Source organism: Orbicella franksi, chromosome 13, assembly GCF_964199315.1.
Source record: "Orbicella franksi chromosome 13, jaOrbFran1.1, whole genome shotgun sequence".
In the NCBI taxonomy this organism is placed as follows: Eukaryota; Metazoa; Cnidaria; class Anthozoa; order Scleractinia; family Merulinidae; genus Orbicella; species Orbicella franksi.
In genome coordinates, this window is record NC_138157.1 from 9,696,256 (window position 1) to 9,714,040 (window position 17,785).

At 38.8% G+C, this 17,785-nt stretch overlaps 3 protein-coding genes across 4 annotated transcripts; all 3 read right to left on the reverse strand.

Moving 5' to 3' along the window:
• Positions 1-241: 241 nt before the first annotated feature.
• On the reverse strand, positions 242-2,350 carry LOC145464862 (EGF-like repeat and discoidin I-like domain-containing protein 3). 2 transcript variants are annotated; one of them, XM_081448666.1, is made up of 3 exons: positions 2,302-2,350; positions 897-1,222; positions 242-530 (listed from the first exon to the last, which is right to left on the reverse strand). In XM_081448666.1, the coding sequence occupies exons 1-3, from the start codon at positions 2,330-2,332 to the stop codon at positions 348-350; spliced, it is 540 nt and encodes a 179-aa protein (XP_081304792.1). In that variant the 5' UTR covers positions 2,333-2,350; the 3' UTR covers positions 242-347. The 2 variants fall into 2 exon arrangements, with proteins under 2 accessions (XP_081304792.1, XP_081304791.1); XM_081448665.1 differs by lacking the exon at positions 2,302-2,350 and having other exon boundaries at positions 897-1,295.
• LOC145464864 (uncharacterized) lies at positions 2,337-3,575 on the reverse strand. The gene has a single exon (XM_081448668.1). The coding sequence runs from the start codon at positions 2,889-2,891 to the stop codon at positions 2,337-2,339; it is 555 nt and encodes a 184-aa protein (XP_081304794.1). The 5' UTR covers positions 2,892-3,575.
• Positions 3,576-9,672: 6,097 nt separating this feature from the next.
• LOC145464865 (inactive carboxypeptidase-like protein X2) lies at positions 9,673-17,721 on the reverse strand. The gene is made up of 3 exons (XM_081448669.1): positions 15,955-17,721; positions 14,476-14,614; positions 9,673-13,455 (listed from the first exon to the last, which is right to left on the reverse strand). Exons 1-2 carry the CDS (start codon positions 16,321-16,323, stop codon positions 14,477-14,479), a joined length of 507 nt encoding a protein of 168 aa, XP_081304795.1. The 5' UTR covers positions 16,324-17,721; the 3' UTR covers positions 9,673-13,455; position 14,476.
• Between the last annotated feature and the right edge of the window lie 64 nt (positions 17,722-17,785).

Consider the following 17,785-nt stretch of genomic DNA (forward strand, 5'->3'; position numbering starts at 1 on the left):
TATACATACATTCTTTGCTAATATATTATTTACATGTTGAATTTGGGGTTCCCACTGTAGATGCTCATCAAGGTATATACACAGATACTTAATACAGCTTTTGCGTCTGCTAAAAAACGTTACAATTGATCTTGTCCTCAAGAGGAACTTAGTGTTTACTGTTTCTTTCAATGCCACGCTTTGATGTTAAGAAGATAAATCAGTTGTGCTTGTCCTTAATAGTTGGTAATCTTAATTTATCTGTGTTTTTTCGACTTGAGAGGTGAAACTTGAAGCTTTAACCTGCAAAACAAAACATTCGCTGCATCATAGCTTTCGTAATCAAACTGTGGTCTCTTGAGCTAGGTCTAGAACATGTTTACAAAGAAAGAAAACCTCAGTTTCAACTTACCCTGACAAGTATAAAGCTCTGTTCTCATTGATATGTATCTAAACCAGTCCGTCGGAAGGACGCGAATGTAGCGAGCTTCAATAATCGGGTACAGGTCATGATAAACAACTGTATCCATGTCTGTGTTTCCCTGGAAAATCTGGGGAAAATTGAAAATCTTTAGATACAAACTTAAAATAAATTTCCACAAGCAATATCATTTAAAAACTGTCTCTGTTATCTGAGCATGCTGTTTTTGTTTGTGTTCAGTCCCTGTCGGAGCCTCTCTATTCACCCGTCTCCTCCGCCAATTGTTGTCTTGTTTTACTCCTACTTGCCGTCTCTATTAAAGCTTGATCAATGCATAGCTTGGTTTCAAAATCACATACTGATCCGTGTTTTGTTACCTTCAGGGATACTTGAAAATACTCAAGTGCGTTAAAGGCAACGCTCACCGGAAACTTTAACCCCACCCCTCCCTCTTTTACTAGGGTCATAGTAAAAATAGAGTAAATTGTATTTATACCGTGTCCGAATGATCTCCAATTTGCTTGTAAAACTTGAAGGTATGTCCATCCTCACCGTACTGTAGCTTGTATTTTGTAACCCACTGTTGAACTTTGTTTCTCCCCTGCGTCGCTATGCGTGTTACCTCAGTCGTGTGCAGAAGATCCACTTGCAACCAAGGGTTCATGTCACTCAGACCAGCTGACCAGCTGCCAGTTGTCGATCCAGCCGCCTTGAAATGTAACCTGGCCTGCTGGGCGGCATGAGTGATCGAGAACACTGATGAGGCGCTTATCTGCGAGTCAAGAATTGCACCGCTTTCCATACCCAGGGGTACTGGACTCACTGAGTAAAAATCAACGGGATGGTTGTCCTGAATAATGCTCAACAAAAGAAGGTTTAGGGTGCTTACCATTTAGCCAAAAGTCCGGAACTTTCGGTTGAAAGTCAAATGGAACAGTAATTTTCCGGAAAATCCGTTCGGAAGTTGTAGACTACCTCCAAAGGTAGTCCTCTTTTTCCGCACGGAACGGAACGGCGGAAATTTCCTTACCATTTCTTAAATTTTCCAGTTTCCAGTCTCTGGTCAGCCGAAAACAATTACGAGAAATCGAATTGCAAATGGTAAGTGCCATCTCATTTGGTCGGTTTGCTGATTTTGGAAAAACCCTTACCATTATTCAACATGTCATCCCAACCAGTTCATTCTGACAAATGGCAAGCAACCTTAATGTCTCGATATTCTGATTTTTTCTGTTGCCTTTGCCTTAAGGTGACTCCTTTGAAAAAGAAGGAGTACATAAAATTTTCCATTACATGGGAGAGATTACTCAGAGAATGAGGCCTAAATGAGAAATTCATTCTCTTACTCCTCATCGTCTCTTGGCCTAGAATATTTAGTCTGCTATCAGAAAGTCACTCTGCTAACTAAGATAATTAACAGTTATTCCACGAGCACGCGTTGGATATGAGTTGGCTATAATCATCTGAAATCCAACAAACGCGAGTGGAATAATTGTTTTATTAAAAACACCTCCCAAATATAAAATAAAAACACCTAAAGAAATCACGCGCAAGCTTAACATGAAGGCTAAACCAATGAAAACTCTCGAATTGCATTATCCAATAATCCAGTTTTTAATAATAATGTCACGTAATTTTATGTGCTTGGATATCATTGGCTGCCGGAAGGTCCGGAATACCCAGTAACACCCTGGACCGTGTTCAAGGATCTTGCACGATCCATTGTGCAAATGAAGTAAAAAAAAACTTGACGTCTGTAAACAGTAAACAGTTAAATGGGACAATTTCTGCTTTGTAATTTAGTATGCCTGGGTGTATCAGTGAAGGCGTTCCCCAATATACCACAGTAAAAAATATTTGACAATTATTATACAATTATTATAAAGATATTGACAATTTACCTCCTTTGCATTTACAATAGAAGACTTTCATCTCTTCAATGAACGAACATGAGCGACGACCATTCAAGCAGCCGCTCAGCTGACATTCGTGCTGCAGAGAAATGCAAGGAAAATGCAACAGAAACGTTACTCAGTATGTGACGGGTGAATTCCTGTTCTTTTATGCTTCGAGTACACGCATTTATAAAATATGTTGAAACAGCGTTGTTTTCATTTTTTTGGTAAACATAACAGAATTTTCTTACTTCTTTGTCCTCAAATTGAATATAAACTGCTTCTTCATCAAACTCTAGCTCATTTCCTTCGATAGGCAACACTGCTCCCTTGTCGTTCAACTCACAAACTCCTTCAGTTTCGTCCAAACTTGAAACTCTGCGGAAATTTGTTGAAACGCATCGAGGGTTTCTTTGACACTTCAAGCCACAAAATACCAGACTGGCAAGGTGAAATGTGTTGAAGGTGAAGCCTTTAAGCCGGCGATGATTACGAGTTATTACGGGACGAGACAGAGAGTTTTCATCCCAAGCAATTGTTTGAGATGATAGGATTTCAAACACAAACACCACAACGAGTATAGAAGTGGAATCCATTTTCAATTCATGTAAACATTTATTTTACCCGAGCGTGCTTACTTTACGTGTATTAATAATACATGGAAGACTTGAAAAATTTCATTGCTTTTGGATGTTATTGTTGTGTATCAGTCAATACGAAAATTCAACATCCCCCCTGTCATTCCCCAAGCATTAGACATTTTGAATATTCGGTTGGTCAAATTCCCATCTCCATGCAGGCCAAAACTGTTGTTTAATTGACCTACCTCAGGCAATACGGTCATACAATGCGGTCAAATGCCTGGAAAAAATGAGAAATGAAAAAGAAGAACTATATATCATTCTCGAACGCGCGCTTCTTTAAAAAACTTCCCTATGTCCCAAACATTGTTATTATAACATAGCTGACATATCCGCACAGTCAATTTCAGTGCACGTAAGCGTGGATTAACCCAGTAGTGCATGCTGATAGCGTGAACAAATCGCTTTTTTTTTTCGCAATTTTTTTTTCCTCACGGGTGGCCCGAGTTTAGAAATATTTTGTCACGAAAATGGATACAAACTTCGTACAGTGAAATTGAACTAAACCTAGCATTTCTTGCTTGATATATATTCCTTCACACAAAGAATCACTTCTGATATTGTATTCCTTTCATATTTGGCGAAGGTTTTGATGTACCTTATTACGTGAAATTTTCGCGACACGTTTATTTCGCGATATTTGAGGTGCGCATATCTCACAACACTTAAATTCCGCGATTTGCGAAAAATTTGTGTCAGTTTTGAATCACTTTAACTTCGCGTTTTTGGGTAACACAATTTATTTCCTTGGCAATGTTACTTTAACATGTCCTTCAATTTAGTAAACCGACTTTATCAAAGGTACAATAACGTCAAATTAACAAAAACACAACGGGGCGGGGGACTATATGTCAGCAGTCACATAAGTTAAGTCATTTTCGCGTTATGTTATGTTTGCGACACTTACCGTTCGCGTCACTTTAATTTCGCGACTTTTTTTTTTAATCGCGAAATTCGCGAAATTAACGCGTCGCGAAAATTTCATGTAATAAGGTATTTTCCACCTTCAATGTTATAAAACTGTTGTTTCATACTTTCAGATGTGCACGTTCGACTTATGGTGCACCATAGATGTTTGGAGAGTTCTCAAGAAGCTAGAGTTGTTCTTGGCTATCGCCTCGAACATTTCTTACTGCTTCATTCATGCGCTCCAAACTTCCGGCGTGTACTCGACAACTCGAGTGTGCATGCATAAACAAATTCTTGAACTTGTATTTATTATATGGCTGAATTGGTTCTTGATGCCGATTGTTTTCCTCAGGGTCTAAACTTTTCTTCGATAGGCGACAATTTCAATGCTCCCTTGTCGTTCAACTTACAAACACTTTTGCTTTCGTCCAATTATGAAAATTTGCGGAAATTTGTTGAAACGCATCGAGGGTTTCTTTGACATTTCAAGCCACGAGATACCAGGCTGGCAGAGTGAAATGTGTTGAAGGTGAAGTTTTAAGCCGGCGATGATTACGAGTTATTACAGAATGAGACAGAGAATTCTCTTCAAAAGCAGTTGCTTGAGATAATAGGATTTCACGCATAACTACTAAAACCAGTAAACGGAACTAAATGGAGGCCATTTCGAAACACATTCACTGTGCTCGATCCTGTTTTACTGTATGTGTATTAATAATGCATATAAAAAAAAACTTGTTTTGGATACTGTTGTTACCTTGAATTTATACCCAGCGGGAATGGTTATGCGTGAAAACAAATGTTTTGGAAGGGAAACGTTATTTCAACATGATAATTAAACAAAAAGCAATTTGTGAGGGTTATGGACAGAATGGTATTTTTCTGAGAGGGGGGTTATGCAATTTCCAAAAAAAAAAACAATTCCTGCCCAGTAAAAACGGCTGAAGGGGAGGGCAAGGGGAGCCATGGGGAAAAATCGAGCATCCAGGCCCTGTGTTTGACTTAAAAAATAAAATTCTTCCTCAAGCTATTGGCCACAAAAAAAATCATGCACAATCTAAAGGTGAGAAATAATTTCATGCCTCGGAAAATTGCCCAACCCCCTTTATCGGTTTGACATCAGTTATTGTTAATTTTGCTGAGTGATAGCTAAGAACTGACTAGAGGGAATTTCCCAATCAGTCTTGTTTTTTGGACGAAGCCCGCCGCTGTTTGACCTGGTCGTTGTGCTCTATGAGCAAACCCGTGAATTTCCCAGTGAATGATGGTTGGCGCGAGCTAACCTTTGCGTAATATGGAATTATTCTCTTCATAAAATAATAGGTCCGCAATGCGGACATGTGTGGCTATCAAGGGGGTATGGTACCCTAAAATATGGCGATGTTCATGAAAAATTCAATTTCTTGGATATACAAGACTTAAGACCCTTGAGGAATTGTAAAAAAACATTTTGAAACGATCTTGCCGAATTTCCTTCCAGATGAGTGTGAAATTTAAGGAAAGTGCACAGTGGTATAAGTTTTTTCACGTAGCAACGGCCATAGCAACGACTGTTTACTATAAGAACGTGACCAAAAATATAGATTATTTTTAACTTATATGAACGAAACTATTTAGAAAAAACTTTTAAGACATGCACAACTCGATTGGCATAATTATTTGTGAAAAGCTTTGCCTCTAATTGCCATCACAGGCTCATTCATTTCCCATATGAAAAGGAATATTTCCCACAACTGCGGTAACTTTTTACAAAATAGAACAACCATTGCACCCCCTCCCCCGAGATCCAATCTGCACCCCCCTTCCCCGCTATTTGTGGCTCGTTAAATGCTTAATACTTCGTGTAAGAAACTTAAAGTGCATTTTTCTCAAAAGTTTACTTTTGCACCGACTGACTTCGCGCCAACATTTCTACTTTGCAAGGTTTTTAACTAGAATTCCCAAAACTTGGGCTGATCAAAGACCAATAGTGTCGCGATGATATGAACCAAAAAAATCGTAACATTTTAACATCTGTCACGTGACATGAGATGATTTGTCCACTGGGTGTGGTAAAAAATAAGGTTATTTCCAAATAAAGCTGTAAAAAGCACTGACAATAAGAGTTAACTGTCAAAACTTAGGTTCATTGCACAGAACAAAACAGAAACTTACATGATATGCTTATTTGAAAGTCAATTCTTGTTTTGTAAAAGAGCAGGAAGTGTTGGCGTCAATACTATAAAACACTACTTCAAAAGGCTGTGGCTGATTTCCATAGCTACCATTTTGAGTAAAACTCTAGAAATTTAATTTCTCTTCTTGAGTGCAATAGCACACAATTGATCTTTCTTCACCATATTTAAACAAACGTTTTGGTCCATTTGAGGGTACCATACCACCTTAAACGGATATACAAACAACATTAATAAACCGTTTCCGAGCCTCTAAAAATAAAATAATTCCAGCACGCCGTCGGTGTTCTATTTAATCTTCTTCGGTGCGTACTCCATGAAAAATGCGCGCCAGGCCCCTGCCCTGAGACTGAAATCATCTAGAGAAAAACCGTTGGATACTACAGATACAATAGTTGAAGGTGGGTTACCCGCAAAGTAAAGTGCTAACAACATGTAAAGCGGTGATTCTGAATCTCCAATCCTTGTTTCATTTATTACAAACAGAGATGAAAACACCACAAACTTAACTGCGAATTTATCGTTAGGAATTACTTGCGAATATTTTTTTTAAATTTCCTTCCGTATTAAATATTCTTTTTCCTTAGCTGAGTATCATATTTCTCCTCAGGATAATTCGATGGTTCGCTTCTAAGCTAACTACTTTAGCTACACCATCAACAACCTAATTGGATAATTATCACTAGTGTCACTCAACTAATGGACTAATGTAGTCCGACTAGTTGGGTGATACTAAAACAATTAGACCCTTCGCCCTCAAGGGTCACGGGTCAATAGCCCATTCGGCTTCGCCTCATGGGCTATTGACCCGTAGCGCTTGCGGGCTACGAGTGTAATTGTTAATAGACCTTTTTCGCTTGGGCGGTTTGTTTTCCCATTACAGACCACGTGACATTCTCTAGAGAATTGTTCTTTTGTCCATCCAAAAATCATTTATTCATATGCACACGACTATTTGAAAATTTGAAAGGAAGAATTCTCAAGAGTATCATCACATGGTCTGAAATGGGGCAATAAACCGCCCAGTCAAAAAAGGTCTATTAGCGCGGTTAAACAACAAAATAGGCTAAAATATTATGGGTGACAAATTACTCCTTAATTGTGGTGCAAAATTTCAGCGATAATTTATAATTTCACGTGCGAAATTACAAAATTGTCATGACTGTCATGGCAACGTTTGGCACGAAATTAATTTCTCGATGCAATAAGCAAGTCAAAAACCCATGGTTGTCAGCGTTATTTGTCACCCATGGCATAAAAAGGTAATCAAATGGTATACTCGTAAAATTAAGAAATAATTTCACTTGCGTTTTGTCAAAATTCTGATAATTTCCCTGGCTAAAGGTTGGGAAAGTTCTTCAGCATTTTGCAAAAACACGCCTGATTATTTCGTAATTTCACTTGTCACCATTTGATTACCCATACTAACATTGTATGCATCTATGGGAAACTGATTTCATGCTTTGTACAATATTTTCTACTATCCGGCACCTGAAGTTTATTCATGAACATCTTCATGTGGCGTAATTAAGAGTTACATGTGCATGGTACATAGATATAAATTAGCCTGTGTACAGCCGTCCAATCCCCTCAAAAATATCGGGGAGAGTGTCTCTCTCCCCGATTTATTTGAGGGGAAGGGGCGGCTGTACACAGGCTAATATAAACATACAAGAAGAAAACAAGTGTGACTTAAACATAAATGTTGCCCCTTTTATTTTGCATCTCCACAGAACTTTGTTAGCTGAGTTGATACAAAAGCGTGTACTCGTAAGATAAACCTCGCTCTTGTTAAAAACTGCTTTATAAGCAGCGTTTGAAGCCCTGCCAATGTTAATACGTAATATATCAAACACGAGAGACCGTGTTTTACCAGATTTGCAAACGCTGAGAAGACAATTGAAAATACGACGCGCAGCCGAGTATTTCGGACTAACTTCTAGGTGAAAACGGAGCAAACGGAGAAATAAATTCGTACCACTCTCTTCGTATCAAATTAGTTCTCCTCAAGTTGTGTAAAGATAATTGACAAATTACCTCCACAGTATTTATACCTCCACAGCCTTCCTTGCATTTGCGATTGAAGACACTGGACTCTTTAATGAACTTGCATGCGCTGCATTCAAACAGCCGGTCAACTGACAGTGGTACTGCAGGCAAACAAAAAGAAAATTGAACAAAACGTTCCTCTACTCGAGGCTCCTTTAGGGCAACAACGAACTAACTGACCTAGAAAATGTTTATAGCGTATTGGTAGTCGTATAAATTGAATTGAAAGAATCGACTGATGTAAAAAGTAGTACAAATCTTTTCCAGACGCAGAATAAACCATTTTTAAGTAGTTGAGAGTATTTGGCAGTGTCTTCACATTGTCAAAACCTGCATGTGAACCCGCCTGCTTTGATACATCGAGAATATCCGCGTACGTCTGTTTTTTTTTTTTTTTTCCTTTTCTGAACACAAAGCATTCTTCTTACCTTTCTGTCATAAAATTGAGTGTACACTGCTTCTTCGTCGTACTCTGGTTCTTTTCCTCCTATAAGCTGGATCGACAGCTGCAGTGCGCTCATTTTGTTCAACTCACAAACTCCTTCGGTTTCGTTCAAACTTGAAACTCTGCGGAAATTTGTTGAAACGCATCGAGGGTTTCTTTGACACTTCAAGCCACAAGATACCAGACTGGCAGAGGGAAATGTGTTGAAGGTGAAGCCTTTAAGCCTGCGGTGATTACGAGTTATTACTGGACGAGACAGAGAATTTTCATCCCAAACAATTGTTTGAGATACAAAGATTTTACACAAAAATACCACAACGAGGAAAGGAATAGAATTCATTATGAGTTTGTACATTGGCTGTGTACGAGCATCTTTAACTGCACATGAGTTAATAATGAATGCAAGACTGAAACTTGGTTTTGGATACTGTGCCCCTGAGGGCCCAATTTTTTTTATTATTAGAGTTAAGTTAGAGTTTGACACTAGTGTTAAGATACGTTAACGTTAAAAAGCAAAGACGTTTCGACCACTCGACGGTCATTTTCAAGTTGAAAAGTAAAATTTTTGCACGCGCCCAAATATATACAATCGATTATAAGAATGCTAATGAGACACTGACTAAAACTCCAAAATATTTACATAGAAAAAACACAAGAAAATTGAGGCATGAGCAATTTTCTTGTATTGTGCAAAAATTACACTTTTCAACTTGAAAATGACCGTCGAGCAGTCGAAACGTTGTTGCTTTTTAACGTTAACTTTTTTAGTGAAATCCGTTTCTAAAAATTTGTTGATTCGAGTGTTATGATAACAAGAGAAATCAAATTAAACTTAAGGCAAACTATGAATTTTATATTCCATTTCTTTCAGTACAGAAATACTGAACAAAGTAAATATTTTATTAGCTATAAAGTTCTTATTCAGTTTTAGTAAATAATGCGACCATGATATATCTTTTCATGCCGGGCCTTAGCGCTGAAAACTGAAAAAAGAAATTGAAAACTAATATCGACTTTCACGGGTTTTTCAAACATTCAAGAGCAAATTTTACAGACAATTTATAGTGAGATATATTACATTTATCCCAAAGAGATCGTATAATACCTTTGAAAAAAAGTTATAAAATTTTAGGAAACTCATAAAGAGAGAGCCAAAAAATTCAAGAGGTAATAATAATTTCCTTCGCTTTGCAGAGTGAAGCTGTTTATATTTTATGTTTTTTTATCCTTCTTACAACATACAAGTTCAAGGAAAAAGTAAAGATTATTGTTATTTTGTTGACGACACCTGGACAAACTAGAGAGATTTCCCCAGCCAGCCTTCTTTCTTGATCTTTCTTCCTTGGCGCCCGCTGTTGCGAGGATCGTCTTAAACAAAGAAAACATGAAGTCGTTTTCGAACTTGATAAACGCCGCTGGCCCTGCTTCAGACAAGTAGAAGGCATTTTGGTGCTCCGCAAAACCATCTTTATCAAGTTTTGGATTTCAACCTACTAAAACTTCGCTCATTCTCAGTGTCGATATAGAGTCGGTGTACATAGTATTAATCTTTGGATTTAAGGACGTTCGCGCAAAAATGTTCCAACATTGATTTTTTTCTGAAACTTTTACCACTGTAAGATGATGAGTTGATTATGTAAGAAATGTAAAAAAAAAATGGGGGGTCACCGACTTCATTTTGGAGAGAACATGCCCGGAAGAACACCCTATATCTGAAAAAATCGGGCTTCGTTAGCGAATAAGGCCAGTGTATGTAAGCCCAAAAATAATGCAATTAGATCTTTGAAATGAAATGTTCTCTGCCAAATATTGTTTAAGTGGACCTCTTAAGTGAATTTAGTCAACTGGCGAGAGTCCTTAAAGGACAAGTTCGCGTTTAGCGACCATAGTTTCAAGCGCCTTGTAGCCGCAAGATGGCAGGATTTGATGTCCCGTGGACAGAAATCTTTAAGTTTTTTTAACTTCCTGCATTGACTTTTTTGGTCACTTTTGGACAATGTGGGGATAATTGTAAATAAAATCTGTTTCTGGTAGGAAAAGTAGGGGTCACCGAACGTCCAAGATCGTTAAATCCACGCAAAGCTATAACAATAGTTATCTCCCCCACCATTTTTCAGTTTAGTACTTAGCGCGCGCGCTCGATGCATGCGTGGCCTGTGAATTTGAGTGCGCAGTAAGGATGCGCAAAAACAATTAGCGCGAACTTCGTGAAAGACTGCGGTTTTCAATCCATTCATTACTGAACATGCGGGACGTTGCCCGCCACTGGTAATATGGGTGGTGGAACATCTTGAGATATTTAGCCTAAACTTTTCAAGTTTGTCGCTCGTCATCTGCCCCTGCTATCCTTACCAATCTTAACCATGCAACTTTTGTTTATCAAAAACACTATTATTTCGAGATTTCCGGTTTTATTTTGAAGCCAAAACATAACTCCTTTAGGTTGGTGGCTTAGATTTGAGGTCATAAACTGAAAGAAAGTTCGAGAAATGTTTCTCTTATACTCATTTTAATGATTCTTTGATTTTAAACAAACCGTGGAAAGGGAGTCATAACAGTGGCGGTGTTTCGATACCTGATCTTAATTAGCATAGATTTTTGCACTTGTACTTTGTACAGTTTTCTTCTTAGTTTCAGTTTCGAAAAAAAGAATTTTCAATCACTCGAGCCAAAGTTGCACCAAGTTTCCAAACACCTGGAAGTTCGTCAAAATACTCCTCTGCGCTTCGTATTTTTAATTTTCTTCTCGGGTTTTGGAAATCTGTAACACCGCGACCTTTATTTTCCGACTAGGGTGCAGAGATCTGGGTAAGAGTGTCCAGAGGCTACGCCCAACCTCGTTCCCAGGCTCTCTTTCCTCTGCCTCCCTTGGTCCTTGGAAGAAAGACCCTGGTTGCGGCTGGTCATCTGACCACCCAGAATCTGGGTGGTAAAAAAATCTGTTGGGCGGGAGGGGTAGCAGAGTGTTTTAATTGTTATCGTGACAAACTGTGGGTTTCAAAACCTCGGACAGTCGCTAAAAACTACCCGTTTTGTCGGGGTTTGATGTGAAATTTTGCTGATGAAGAATGCTACATTATTTCTGCCGTCTCCAAAATATAGAAGACTTTCGTTCACAAAGAAATTCGGTAGCCGAATCAAACTTTTCGACGGTTAGAACATGTGAAACGTCACGTACCAAATCGAAGTGAAGCCAGTGGATCAGTCTCTTGAATCTTTGAATTCGGAGGTAATTTAAGGTGATTCCTCACATTTGCGTTGCGCATCCTTACTGCGCATAATTTATGGCGTCACTAACGCGCGCTCGTGCACGCGCACATTGAAAACATGGCGGATTTGCCTTGATATTGAGTTCTGTCAGTTGAAAAATGGCTATAGCTCACTAACGAGCTCGGGCACCCCGATTTTTTTCCAGTTATTTTAATCAACTTATCATTAGCTTAGCGTGAGAAAAGACTGATCTGATTTCTATTGCTGAAAACTGAATAAATAAGGAAAATAGCAGCTGCACTATAGTCTTTTCTATTTTGCAGTTTGATAGCCGTGGCAAGCAATTTGGTTTCAATATTTTAACAAGGATTCAGCTTTCTGCCAAAATCAAACTTAAAAAGTTTATTTGTGTCCGACACAAGTATCAACTGTAGTTTGAGGCGTGTTTTCATGAGTCTGGGCTCACAAAGAGTTTACAATAACTTGGAATGCGTTCTTGTAATAAGCATATAATGCTAAAATGGGACATTTTCAATGCCTCACTGCTCCTTAACGAGCATGGGCAACCCCCCCCTTTTTTTTATTTTATAATTAAAGTTCTCATATGATAAATATTCTGTGGACAAAGTTTGAACAAAAATCTGTTGACAGTTTTATTTCAGGGTAACTACCTTAATTTCTTCTTTGTGCGGTATTTTGGATGTTAAAAAGTATTTGTGTTACACGGCCGATTAGCCGAGTATTCTGACTTGCATTTGATTTACAGCAATGTAAAATAATTTACAGTTTTGTTGACATAAGCCTGCACTTATATTTCATTTGTATCAGGTTTATGTAAGTTTATATTTAGACAGATGTTTAAACACGGCCCCTTGGCCTAGTCAAGAATTATATTTTGCAAAATGGTAAATAAAACACCGCTTTATATAACGAGCAGTGTGCCGTGAGGTTAATTCAGGCAACATAAAACGTCAGCGAAACAGTTTTACTTCTTTGTAATTCGACCGGTTGGAATTGAAATCAGAGTGATACTTCAATACGCTGGATATATGTTAATATATTTCTTTTGACCTGTGTGAAGCTTAGAATAAGGCTGGAGAATTCCAAAAGTGTATATTTACCCGTGCGTGGTTTAATATAGCGATGACCACCTCAGCGATCGCCTTTCTTTCGCCTCAGTTGAGATCGACAAAAGTTATTCGATGACTCTACCCCCATGGAAAATTTTGTGTCACAGGCGGTCATGTGACCAGTCGCAAACAGGGTCTTTCTTCTAACGACCAAGGGAGGCAGAAGGGAGAGAGCCTGGGAACGAGGTTGGCGTTAGCCAACTGTCTCTTTCGTATCCAATCTTAACCATTCCCCTTCATTATTTTGGTTTTTTATTGTCTTTTCGGTGTCTCAATCAGCCAAACAAAGATCATTTTGTATGGTAAAAATAGAGTTAAAGAATTTCTTCTCAATTTTGTTTCTCTGGAAGTCGCAAGCATCATTCATTGATTTTTTTCTTAGTTTTGATTCTTTTTACGGAAACGTTTTAATTTTATATTTCTTCACATCTATCCGCTTTTAGCTATACTTGCTCTGCTGCATTGCTAGGCAATAAACGCTATAACCGTCGCATTATGACTTTGATTAGCTATTAGAGGAAAGAAACACTGAATTTCTCTGTGCACCACCCCTTGATTGAGAGTCCGTCCTACGTGGTGTATACTTGTGACTGTCGGAAAACCTGTAACAAGGAAAAAATGACAGCGTCAAGTGTTTTGAATTGTTTTGCATTGACAGTAAAAGCTATCAAATTAGTTCAGTAACTTGACTTTTAATCTTTTGAGATCTAATATCATGCTAGCTTTATCAACTACCGTCTCTGTGCACAGAAAATCTAGCCTGACCGTGTCGCTAGCTTGATAGACTGCTGACAGTCTGTTTTTCTACCGACGTTAGGCAGGAAGTATGAGGAGAGAAGTTTTGGCTTAAAAGGGATTGAGACGGGATGGGCGCTGCACTCACAAGCAATAAAACGCCAAACACGGATTAATATACACTCGTTGGACCATAAGAGAAAACCCGACGCGAGTAGTCTGTTATCTTGATCGTTCCACTCCTTCTCTCGCTCAGCGCCACGACATCACATGTCTAGTTTATTTCATTCAACTGCAAATCAAACGCTCTTTTGTGTGCACAGAGAGTACAGTGAGGAGCTAAATATCCGCAGGCATACATCCCGAACGAAGACTGGGAACTAGCAAGTGGCTCTGGTTCCCAGAGTCGCCCGTGTATTGTTAGCCGAAAGTGGTTCTGGGACTAGATTGTCTAGATTCTTCTAAAACCTTCGATAACAGTATCAGAAGACCTTAACAGATTTTAACAAAAGAGATATAAAAGAAAAATAAAACTCTGGCTGGAAGTGGCATTCACATGTTTTTTGTTATGTAGGACTTCCTGAAAATTCTTCCCGTAACCCAGTTTTTAACTTCCTCAACGACTGTTGGTAATTGATCGAACTGCTTTAGCGCCCAGTTTTCCCTTAAGCGGTCGGGCGTTCATTTTGGCTATGATTTATCGTTTGTACCGTTATGGTCAAATACTTTGGCAAACAATAGCCAATTAAAGGAAGAAAAAATAATTTGGGATATTTCACAAAAGACTTAACAGTTGGGCTCTTTTACTCACTCAAAAATGTGCTAAGCTGTCTTAAAAAACCCCTAATCATGTTCATGCCATACATTTTTTTCCAAGGTAACCTCACCCTAGCAAGTATAGAGCTCCATTCTCATGGATACGTGACTGTTCCACTTAGTTGGACGGACCCGAATGTAGCGAGCTTCAATGATCGGCTTAAGGTCATGACAAACAACTGTATCCATGTCTGTGTTCCCCTGAAAACTCTGAGTGAAAGAAAAAACAGCCGATCATTACATATTGAAACTGTCTTTCATATTATCTTGATTATTTTAAAGATTTTCAGGATCTTTGCACGGCAGAGGTTCTATCTCGGATCAATTTTTTCTATGCGGCAGATATCAACTGTTCAGTTTTGTACTACTGTTTTCGGGATTGTTTAAGTCTGAAATTAGGGAGTTTAAGCAATGACGACGTCGACGCCAAGAACGACACTTAGTAAAAAATGAATTTATAATTTACCTTGGAATTTCATATTTTTCTTGATCTTTTCAGTTCACCAATCGGTCTAAAAACCTGCTTAAGGTCATTCCCCAGTATTGCATTGCGCATCCCTACTGCGCATAATTTAACGCGTGCTTAGCGCGCGCGCATTAAAAAATTGCGGCTTTTTCTTTACAGCTGGACCTCGCCATAGAGGTAAATCGTCATTTTCTCGCAAACGAGTATGGTGACCTATCATCTTTTTCTGTTGTTTTGAATTGAGTAATAAATTTCTCTGTGTAAAATAAATATGGACCAATTCTCAGTGTAGAACAAAAAACAATCGTCGGAAACGTGAATTTGGCGAGCAATCGTGACTTTAATCATGGTGCTATTGTAAGGATTTATTGGAAATAAACAAGATGCTGTTGCTCCTAAACGAACATGGGGACCCCTTATTTTTATTTCAGAATTTAAGTTCCTATAATATAAACAATCAAAAGTTTCACAAAAATCTCAGTGCGGACTCTATTTCAGTGGAATGACCTTAAACTAAATATGTAAAGCCAGCGATCAATTCCTAAAGAAAATGCGAAAAAATTAGCGGTCGTAGCTCACGTTCTCCAAAAACACAGAACTTGGTCATTTCACGTTCGTCGTTTTGCAGAGAACAGCTACAAAATGTACAAAGATTTATAATGCGCGTGCGCAGCCACTGTCCTGCTCATTAAACTTTTTGTTTGCTGACGTTCTCGTTGCCGTTACCGTCGTTGTCTGTTAGAAGTTCTCCAACCGCTTTTCCGAGTTTGATGCATGTTTAGTTTAAGCCACCACCTTTTTTTTATTTTGTGCGATTAGAATTAAATTACATTGAATTGAATTACATTAAATTAGCATTAAAAAATTAGCATTACGTGTGTGCTTTGAATCTTGATTTGTTGGTTGGTTATATTTAGTTTGTGCTTTGCTGATCAACATTCAACCTGACAATAGACTTTTACATTTGCTTTTTCCCAATTTCTGACATGATGAACGCGGTGTTCGAAACGTCAAGAAACAGGAAAATGGACAAATGTGGTGCTACGTCAAAAGAGAAACCTGACCAAAAACTATTGAACCACACCGTATATGAATGATCTCCATTCCTGTAAAACTTGAAGGTGTGTACATCTTCGCCATACTGCAGCTTGTATTGTGTAACCCACTGTCCAGGAGTATATCCGTTTCTTCCTTGTGTCGCTATTCGTGTTATTCTTGTCGTTTGTTGAAGATCCACCTGCAGCCACTGATTGTCATCATTCGTTTGAGCTGACCAGCCCCCAGTCTTCCCTCCGCCAGCTTTAAAGTGTAACCTGGCCTGTTGGGCAGCGTAATTCCCGGCAAAAACTGATGAGGCGCTTATCTGCGAGTCAAGAATTGTGCGGTCTTCCATACCCGGGGGTACTGGACACACTGAATGATGAAAGAGCCGAGTTTCGTAAACCGGCAACATACGTCACACCTTAAGTTCATCTCAAATATGTTTACTAATTTCAGAAACTTTGGTGATTATCTTAACTTTTGCGCATTTCTCAAGAAAGAAATCTTTGAACTTCTCCCACCTGTAGCCTTACCCGGTTATAATTGAATGAAGAGGGGAAAGGAGAAACACAATCACTGAGGTGTTACTCGTAGAGAAAGAAAACATAGCATCGAGGTTAGGGATGAAGAAATGATTTCCCTCATTTTAGTCGGCCATGTTGGAATTTTGATATTTCGAAATTGTTATATTGCTTAGTAAAACAAGAAATATCTTTTGACATGCCTTGCTCGCAGTGCCTGCCGGCATATACCGCGGTACAGCTGTGTTTGTGGCCCTCGGCAAGATTTCTGCATGACCCACCATTCCGACAAGGAATTTGTACACAGTGACTAACATCTATGAAAGATAAGAATTTCTAAGTCTTCAAGCTTATTTATTTTTTGATTGCAGGAGAAGTATAGTAAGAAATGTTTCACCAACATGTGTTGCCAATGTTTTATTCGGGTAAAGTTTATAGGAGTTTATGGCTGGCTAGTCTCTCCAGTCTATTTTTCATAACGTTTCAAGGAAACTCGGTTTTACATTTCGATGATCTTTGTGCTGTTTCGCATAAAACTAGTCTCTTTTCCATACCCAAAATTCTTGAAAACCTTAATATAAGACCGTTTCAAACCCATCTACCCCCCCCCCCTTAATTATAAACACCGCACCTGCGCAATAGTTCCCACTCCAGGCATCCTTACACTTGCATTTGAACAGTTTGGACACTTCAATGAACTCCCATGAGCCCGCATTCAAACAGCCGGTCAGCTGACAGTCATGCTGTAGAAAAATAAAAGTGTGCAAAAAATTGTATGATCATTCTAGACGAGGTGTTAGAAAGTAGGTGTGTTTAATGGGTCATTCACGAGTTGCTTTTGCCTCCGTTTCAAAACGAGTCTTTGTGCATGAGTCTTTATTTGTATGAAAACGAAAGGGCAGGTGAAACATATTTTCATAGGGGTCTGCCTCGTTCCCAGTCGTTCACACGATAGTGAAAAATACAATAATTAACTAGTGGGAAGGGGCGCAGGGAATTTCCCTCTTTTGTCCTTCCCATCACTCCCTACGCTCGCGCTCCGCACTCGCTATCAGCTCCCGCTCGCGCATTCTTGCTCACTCCCAGACTCCCTATCGTCCCTTGCGCTAAGAAAAAAAGAAAAGAAAATCCTGTGGAGGAGGCAGCATAGGGACGGTTTAGCACTAAGCCTCGTTTTCACACAGAGGCAATGGGTAAACTCAGAAATGGCCTTTGGTATAGAAGCGTTTTTATATTAAATAATAAACAAAACAAAGTTAAAAAAGTTATCAAATGTTTTTTCCAGTTGCTTGTTTCTCAGAGTTGTCAGATTTATTCCGACAACTCTGAGAACTGTTATAACACACTTTGGAT